The sequence below is a fragment of the Scyliorhinus canicula genome, unplaced genomic scaffold (assembly GCF_902713615.1).
Source record: "Scyliorhinus canicula unplaced genomic scaffold, sScyCan1.1, whole genome shotgun sequence".
NCBI lineage: Eukaryota > Metazoa > Chordata > Chondrichthyes > Carcharhiniformes > Scyliorhinidae > Scyliorhinus > Scyliorhinus canicula.
Window position 1 is genome coordinate 810,930 of NW_024055852.1, and position 9,792 is coordinate 820,721.

Below are 9,792 nucleotides of genomic sequence, written 5' to 3' on the forward strand. Positions count from 1 at the left end.
CACTGTGAATGGTTGAAGGACCAGCTGCTCCCGCCCCCTCCCCCCTTTTGGTCCGGAGCTGCCGTCAATCACTTTCAGGGTATTGAGAGCCAGAGCATGCGCAGTCCGGCAGTGGGGCTGCACATTAGCGCGCATGCGCTGTGTCAAAGAGCTTGGAGCATGCGCAGTGTGACTGATGCCTTGGCCCTTGTTTGTCCCGGAGAAGCGGAGTCAGCGTCAGGCGGTGGGTGGGAGGATTTGGAAACAGTTTGTGGATCCGCAAACCCTTCACCATCATTGGCTGCGCTGAGAGTGGAGACATGAAATGGTGCAGATGGTGAGATGGGTTTGGATTTCAGCCCGGGGAGGAGGGAGAGTGTGTGAACAAAGAAAATTACAGCACAGGAACAGGCCCTTCGGCCCTCCCAGCCTGCGCCGATCCAGATCCTTTATCTAAACCTGTCTGGACGGGGATTTACAGCTTTGGGGGAACAGGAGAGGAAAAAATGTTCCAGAGAAACTAGAATTGTCTGTTCAGAATTAGTTTTGCTTTTCCAGGTATGAGAAGAGCAGGATTTACAGAAATTCACATCGAGATCTGACACAGCCACTTGATTCATCAGGACCGAAATACTGTTGGCATTTACAGTGGAAGGAGAAATGTTTGTCTGCTCGTCTTTGCATGAAAATTTCAAACATCAGTGTGACTGGAAAATAACCGAGACCCACACAACACACACCCAAGTGAGTGTGTTCCAGTGAACTGACTGTGGAAACATCAGTGTGACTGGAAAAGCCCCGAGACACACACAACACACACTTGAGTGACGGTGTTCCAGTGAACTGACTGTAGAAAGAGCTTTAACCAGTTACACAACCTGAAAATACATCACCATTCACAGTGGGGAGAAACTGTACATGTGCTCTGTGTGTAAATGAAGCATCAACTGATTGTACAAACTGGAGAGGCACAAGGCTACCAGCACTATGGAGAAACCGTGGAAATGTGGGGACTGTGGGAAGGGATTTAATTATCCATCCCGACTGGAAACTCATCAACGCAGTCACATTGGGGCTAACAAAATGGAGAAACCATGGAAATGCGATGATTGTGGTAAAGGATTCAATTATCGATACCTGCTTGAATACCATCGACAGAGTCACACCGGGAAGAAGCCCTTCATCTGTTCCGAGTGTGGGAAGGGATTCACAACCTCATCCCACCTGCTGTTACACCAGCGTATTCACACAGAGGAGAGGCCGTACAGCTGCTTTACCTGTGGAAAGAGGTTTTCATGTTCATCCAACCTCAATGCACATCAACGAGTTCACATTGGGGGGAAGTCGTTCACCTGCACCTTGTGTGGGAAGGATTTCGCTGGTCCATCCGGTCTTTGGTCACACCAGCAGATTCACAGAGGGGTGAAGCCGTTCATCTGTTCTGTGTGTGGGAAGGGCTTCACTCTGTCATCCAACCTGCTGTCACACCAACGAATTCACACTGAGGAGAGGCCATTCAGCTGCACTTCCTGTGGAAAGAGGTTCAGGTCTTCATCCAACCTCAGTGCGCACAAGCGGGTTCACACTGGAGAGAGGCCATTCACCTGCTCCATGTGTGGGAATGAATTTACTAATTCATCCAGCCTCCAGTCACACCAGCGAATTCACACAGAGGAGAAGCCATTCATTTGTACGTACTGTGGAATGAGTTTCAGGCAGTTATCAATCCTCACTGCACATCAACGCACTCACACTGGAGAGAGACCATTCACTTGCTCCGAGTGTGGGAAGGGATTTACTCAGTCTGGCAGCCTGCATTTACACAAGCGCACTCACACCGGGGAAAGGCCGTTCACCTGCTCTGAGTGTGGGAAGGGATACACTCGGTCATCCCACCTGCTGACACACCAGCAAGTTCACAACTGTCTGCAGGGTTTGGATTTTGTTGTTAATCACATCCAGGATTGATAATCTGACAATATTTGGTTTGTTTCTGCTGAAATTAACAATCCCTACAACTGGCTGGAGTTTAATATTCTGGATCTGTCACTAATTGTCAGGGCTGCAATGCTCCTTTTAAAAAGCACCATCTGTGATTTCTTTTGCTTTAATTCAGGAACTTTCAAGAATAACTTGTTAATAATAAACTTATGAACTTTTCCTTCAATCCAAAATGGACCTTTGCTGCAAACTCTACAATACACTGTCTCCAGGTAAAAGGTAAAGTCATCCAAATGACCACAGGCTGACTGGTTGTGATTTAACCTGACGATCATGACACCTCCAACCAAGGGCAAGGTTGAGAAGGCGGACCTTCCTGAATAACCCACACTGCTGACCTGCTCTGCATTATAGACCAGCTGTATAGCCAATTGAGCTAAACTGGCCCCACTGTCTCTAAGATTCCGCTGATTCACATCTCCAATTAGAAAGTGGTGATTAATCCTTGCTGATTCTTACCGAATTACACATTCTTCACAATGACACCTCCACTATCAAATTTAATTCTCAAGGAACTTAAAAGAACTTAAGTCACTTATTAGCACTGAAATTAAAATTGTTGAAAAGAGAGAAATGTTGCTGAAGCTTTTCATTTTGTACTCATCAGGACAAGCCGAAAAATGCTAAATTTCAAATGATCGTAATTAATACAACAGGAGTCAAGAGTGCTGATTGGTTCGCAAGTGCACTCTCATTGGCTGAAACATGACTAGAGAAATCAACAGGAAACTACAGGTTCCTTGAGCTTTCGGGTAATTCAAATAAAGTTGCAAGGCTTAATCATATTCCTTTTGTTTACAGAGAACTGGTGCCTGCATATGAAAGCATGTCGCTTTTAGCAAAATACAATGAGTCATGTTACGAGCTGGACTGATTATCTTAAATTGATTGTTAGTGTAGCTATTAGCGCATCAGATTGTTCAGATCAATGGCAAGTTTAATTTTTATTGCACTTTTTAAAAATAAATTTAGTGTACGCAATTCTTTTTTCAAATTAGGGGACAATTTAACGTGACCAATCCACTACCTTGCACATCTTTTTGTGTTGTAGGGGTGAGAACCACGCAGACACAGGAAGAATGTTCAAACTTCACACGGACAGTGACCCAGGGCCGGGATCGAACCTGTGTCCTCGGCGGCATGAGGCAGCAGTTCTAACCACTGCACCGCCATGCCGCCCCTTTTATCACGCTTTGAACATTGCAAACCAACATTTGACACTGCGGCTAGCACGAGGGGCGAAGGGATCAAAGGATATGGGGGAAAGTGGGATTAGGCCAAGGAGTTGGATGATTAGCCATGAGTGTAATGAATGGCGGAGCAGACTCGAAGGGCCAAATGGCCTCCTCCTCCTATTTGCTATGATTATATTAGCCACTGTAGCCACCTGAGGTGGCCACTGCCCAACACAAAATGGAAGATTACAAAGAATGCAGGGAAAATGCAGGGAAAGTGAGCAGCATGGTAGCATTGTGGATAGCACAATCGCTTCACAGCTCCAAGGTCCCAGGTTCGATTCCAGCTTGGGTCACTGTCTGTGCGGAGTCTGCACATCCTCCCCGTGTGTGCGTGGGTTTCCTCCGGGTGCTCCGGTTTCCTCCCACAGTCCAAAGATGTGCAGGTTAGGTGGATTGGTCCAAAATTGCCCTTAGTGTTGGGTGGGGTTACTGGGTTATGGGGATGGGGTTGGGGTGTTAACCTTGGGTAGGGTGGTCTTTCCAGGAGCCGGTGCAGACTTGATGGGCCGAGTGGCCTCCTTCTGCACTGTAAATTCTATGATCAATGTTGCAAAAGCAAGCAGCTTGCAAAAGCACTTGTGTATTCTGACTGCTGCAGAAACCAGGCAGCACTGTGAAAGAAAACAAGTTAGCATACTAATGAGGCGATACCGGGTGATTCCCAGGTACAATGGAAACAAGTTAACTCAAATCGCTACAGTGAATAGAAGGCCAGACTTCTCAGCGCCAAGAAAAGTCCAAAACAATAAGCCCCAAGAACTGCCCAGTGATCGCGGGACTGCCCCGTTATTGGGGAAATTCAAATCAATCGATTGGGAAGAGACCCAATCGATTGCGGGTGTATAGAGGGTCCGCCCAGGTGGGCGCAAGACCCTGGGAGAGGTATAAGACAGAGACCCCGACCCCAGCTCGCTCGCTCAGCCAGCCTCATCTTGACCAGCTCCTCTTAGCCAGCGCTCTCCTTGATCACCGTTGCAGCAGAAGACCTTGAGAAGAGGAGGCTTGGTCAGCAGCCACCACCAATTAAGTGTCACACAACGCACGCTACGAGAGTAGACACTCCTGACCCTTTTAGTCCACACCGATTGGAAGCCTGCGATCCAGGACAAAGCTAGAGGCCGTTGTTCCCTGATCGGCAGTTCCCTTATTCCAGTATTGACCTGTTAGTGGTAGGATTAACCTAGTCTTGTCGTTTTATATGCATAATTAGTAGATAACTATTATAGTAAACGTGTCTTGTTTGAACTTACTAACTGGTGTATGAAGTTATTGGTTTGAACTTGAAACTTGTGGCGGTATCTTAACGATACCTGGCGACTCCAGAGCTAAGGAATGAAACAGAGCCAAATTGAGTGTTAAGCACACTCACCCAGAACGAGCAACACCACATAAGGTGATATTAGAACAGATGTTCAAAAACTTGGTTAAAGAGATTGGATTTAAGGAGTATCGTACAGGATAAAAGTGAGGCTCAGAGTTGGAGAGATTTAGGGGAAATTCCAGAGATTGGGTTCTGAGGATTGGAAAGAACAGTCCCAGTGGTGAAGCGATGAAAATCTGGAATACTTAAATGGCCGGGATTAGAGGAGTGCAGAGATCTGGGAGGGTTGTGGGATCACAGGCATTGTCAGAGATATGGAGGTCACAGCCAGAGACAGATTTTTAAAAAGGTGAGAATTTTAAAATTTTGCTACTTAAACAATAATCTTTGTGGGGGCCAAGGGTTTGGGAATTTCTGGTTGAGTTGTAGATACACAAGATTCCTGTCCTTTGCCCCGTTCACTCTCCTACTCCCTCTCTCGCTGTCCTCTCATAGAAGCCAGAGACTTGTGTCGGCCCAGACTGGGTGACAGGTGCAAATCCCTGAAGGATATTAGTGAACCAGTTGTGATTTTACAACAATCCAGCAGCTTCCATGGTTGCTATTTCCGACTGACAACCCCACAAATGACCAGATTGATTCAGCTCAATTTGAAACCTGCCTTTGTGGTTTTGTGGGTTCTCTTCACTCCCTTTTCCCTGTTTTAAATCAGCTTCAGGGAACTGAAACCAAATCATTGGGATCTGATAGAGTTGCCCAATTTGTCACTATCTGAACATCAACATTGGAATGTGAACACGGAAGGAAACAGCACCGTTGACACTGCAGAGAAACCATACACTTGTTCTGTGTGGACAAGATTTCAACTATTCATCTAACCTGGAGAGACACAAGGACACGTGGGGAAACCTTGGAAGTGTGAGTACTATGAGAAGGGATTCAGTTATCCTGTTGAACTGAATCAGCACATTCACACTGGAGAGAAGCCATTTACCTGCTCAGAGTGTGGGAAGGGATTTACTCGTTCATCCCACCTGCTTACGCACCAGTGTGTTCACACTGCGGAGAGGCCACTCACCTGCACCATATGTGGGAAGGGATTCACTCGGTTATGCCACCTGTAGAAGTCAACTGTTACCTGACACACCTAATAGGTAGAGGATAGTTATTTAGGATAAATATTAAGCCCCAGTTTTACCATTTTAAATTAAGGATTTTAACACTCTCAAAACATAACTGTTTCATAGAACCAGCATAATTCACTTTACTAGATTAAAACAGACACTTTAACTGATTTAATGAATACATTTTTCAAGTCAGTGTCCAAGGACAGAGCAGGACCCGTAGCAACAGCCATAGACATGAAGGCTTTATTGTTATAATAGCTAAGCCAGCAGACAACCAGTTTTTGTGTTCTTGATAAAGCACAATAGAACATAGAACAGTACAGCACAGAACAGGCCCTTCAGCCCTCAATGTTGTGCCGAGCCATGATCACCCGACTCAAACCCACGTATCCACCCTATACCCGTAACCCAACAACCCCCCCTTAACCTTACTTTTTTATTAGGACACTACGGGCAATTTAGCATGACCAATCCACCTAACCCGCACATCTTTGGACAATATTGCATTCTTTAACATACACAAGTATGCAGATACGAAACAATTAGAACTAATGTTGCATATTAAAGATGGACGGCTTGCCGTCAAATCAGATGTGTTTGAGTCTAACCCAAACCAATTAGGATTATATTGGGGTGTGATTAGATGGCTTCAGACAGATATGAAACAGTATAACTGAAAAGTTTTGTTTGGCCATTTGTGAGTGGTGTTGGTTTGAAGCTGAAGATTAGCTGGATTTCTTTCTCTCTTTTTGAATCATCTATACTTTGATCTGAACTATTCACTGCCTCCTGTATTCATATTTCATTTTCAGACTTTGACTTTTAAAGTTATTGTCAAGCTGTTTGCCTCAGCAAGAAGATAATTTCTGTGATTCTTTGAAAGCTTCAAATTGTCTACGAGTTGCCTTTCATAATTACTTTCAAATTGTAATCAATAGAAGACAAATAAACAATTCCTATTTGCACCTGAGAAGTTTTAACTGAAATTTCTGCTGAGTTCCAGTAATCTTAAAGTGCTGCTGACAACCGAATGGTTAAATCCATCAACTTGGTGTCGTTCGGCAAACAGGGGAGGCACCAGCCAGGAAGAAAACGGCTAGAATGGGGTAAGAAATATATTTTTGACCCATTCTTATAGCCGCATCAAGCAGTGCTTCGACCCCTTAGAAAGGACCTTTTTATAGATTGTTAATTCAATCAGGTGCCGGTCATTGAATCTAAAATAAAATGGGACTGAAAAAATAGTCACGGTAGTGTACACGGATATGCAAAAGGAGTTGACGACCAAAATATTGGGTGTAAGGCTGAGTTTATGGTGGACATGACTCCTAAAATAGATTCAGAACCTTCAAATGGAAGAGAACTACTTCCCACAACGTGCAAGGGAGGTCGTGCTGTATCGGATGTCTCTATTGATGATCTTGGATCTTTGATTTGTAGACAATTTGGACTGTCTGCAGTTGCCACAAAAATTGAATCAAAATATGATATCCCCAAAGGACAGTGGTCCCTTGATAATATCAAGAAGGCATGGGGTAAGACCACACGGTTAAACGGTGGAAGACGTATGAAATGGTCTTTTGCAGTAATGGCACAGCTCCAAAAACATCAAGAGACAAATGCAAAAACAAAATTCGATTGTGAGCTTCAGTCCACTAAAGATCAACTAATTGCAGCTGTTGAGGAATTACGAGATGCAAAATCCAAACTTGAGCATTATGATGAAATTAAAACATTGTTGGAAAATTAAACCTTTAAGGTTCAATTGTTATCTTTTCAAATCGCAGAATTGCAACATCAAGTTGTTGAATCAGAGTCAAACTACCAACAGTTACAAACAGAAACTGAGCAAATCAAAAGTCAAAATTGCCAGTTACTTGAGGAAAAATGTATTTTGGAAATTGACATGGACACCATGAAATGTCGTAACAAATTACTGACAGACAAATTAACAGCACAAAAGACTTCAAATCTGTTTTTAAAAAATGAGCTGAACTCTCCAAAGTAAACAGCGCCACTAACCGGACAATTCAAAATGATGTTAACTAAGAGCTAAGGTGTACCAGTGATAAATAAATCAAATCTTACATTATTGCAAGCTGCTACTGACATGAAAACAATGAATACACTGATCGAGGTTCCACAAGGGGGGTCTGGCCAAATGAACTATCTCTCAAGGACACTTTTACCCCAGAACAAACTGTTATCTTACTCTGAGACCGACCACAAAATGCTGCTGGCCATGATCCAATTAAGCACCAAACAGCCACCAGAACTGTTTGCAGCTTTAAACTTGATCCTACCCAAACCTCAGTCCAAAACCTCAATTGCTAACAAAGGCATGTCAATCGTTGCCTCTCCTCCGTTAACGATAAATCCAAGCCTTGCATTCACTTGAAAAAAAAATTCCAGAAGATTTCTTTCTCGTGTTGAAGATGGCCATTTTGCGAGTTTCAGATTTCACGGTTGCAGACTGGTCTACGATGAAGGCCAGCCTCCTGGCTACAGGGATACGGGACAAGTCACGTATCGCTAAAAAGTTGCCAAGAACTGTCAACTTGAGAAAACTGTTATTAATCTGAATGTTGCTTTATTAATTTTAAGAAATTAACATATCTTGTTAGCTGTGTTTCCTTTAACAGAATCGACTAGTTCATCTACAGAAAACCAAGATACAGCGCAAAACTGGTTCAGTTATATATTCAATAAGTTATTGTGTTTGATATTTTAAAATAAATGTTTAGAATTAGCTTGGAAATTAAAACTTCAGAAAAGTAACTCTGATTAAAGCAAATCCATAGAGAGAACATATTGTTCTAGGAGACTTGATAACGGGAATTTGGCAGCAATCCAACTTTTACTCCCAGTCCATTTGAGTGACAAATATAATAAAAAGTTCAGAGATGAGAATGGCATCATTCCAATTTATCCACCCTATACGCCCCTTTTTGTCTCTGCAAGAAAATTAAACCTTTCAACAGCTTTTATGTATAATCCAAAAGATGTTAAAGACTTGACAATTCACATCCAATACAAAGTTTCATTATCATTTATTAGTGAATTATTATTAATAATTTATTAATAAATTACATAATCAATTTTGATCATCATTTTACCATTTATTACTAGATCATACGTTCAACTTCTTATTGTATAATCATTTTATTTGTATCCATGAAATTATTATTAATTGTTTACTGCTGAATTTTGTAATCATGATATCAATTTTAAATCAGTATATCAATGTTAAGATCTGTAAAATGTTAACCGTAATACTCATTTTCAGTTATTTGACTGGCTTTGTAAATGTACCAGATTCACATCCAAAAATCTATTCTCCTGTGTAGCTGTGTTCATCATTTACATAACATACCAATGGGCTAAGTGTACCAAAGAACAATTTGCTAAACACAGGGGACCAACTGTCAGAATGATTCACACTAACTCTACTGCACCCCCAATTGATGAATTTGAGATGAAATACTATTGTTGAAATGTTACTGATCAATCAATTATTTGACTGTATTATTAACATATTCTATAATTTATTAATACTGAATCAGTAGAATCAAATTTGATTAATTTATTAATTGTTATTTTGTAATAATGATTCTTTAAGAATTTTAATGATTATTGTTGAAATGCTTGTTGCAATGCTAAGTGTCCATTCTATTGTTTAAAACTGCAATGACAATATGAATGAGTTATTCTTTGCGCTTTTACCTATACTGTCACATTAATGATGTCTTTTATCATATTCTGATATATCTCACTTGATCTTTCGATTTATCAAAGGGCCGAACTGTAGAAGCCAGGTATTTCAAATATACCTAATATAGGTAAAAGATAGCTGTTTAAGCGTAAATATTAAGCCCCAGTTTTAAAATTAAGCATTAAAAAACACATATTCTGCAAATTCATTGACATAGTTTTAAAGTAACACAGAAGTCTCATAAGACAAACACTTTTCATTACATTTCTCCAAGGACAAGGGCTGAATCCATGGCAATGAGGTGGCAGGAGTGAAGGTTCTCCTGTTCTCACGCCGTTCGAGATTAGGGTGAATCACATTCCATAACTTATACAAGGTGAAACATTTTAGACTATGTTGCCTTGTTTTTAATAA

General features: G+C 41.8%; 1 protein-coding gene across 1 annotated transcript; it reads left to right on the plus strand.

Moving 5' to 3' along the window:
- Positions 1-740: 740 nt before the first annotated feature.
- Positions 741-8,072, plus strand: LOC119961224 (oocyte zinc finger protein XlCOF26-like). Its single transcript, XM_038788675.1, has 3 exons — positions 741-2,732; positions 5,252-5,457; positions 6,479-8,072. Exon 1 carries the CDS (start codon positions 967-969, stop codon positions 1,945-1,947), a length of 981 nt encoding a protein of 326 aa, XP_038644603.1. The 5' UTR covers positions 741-966; the 3' UTR covers positions 1,948-2,732; positions 5,252-5,457; positions 6,479-8,072.
- The last annotated feature ends 1,720 nt before the right edge of the window (positions 8,073-9,792 follow it).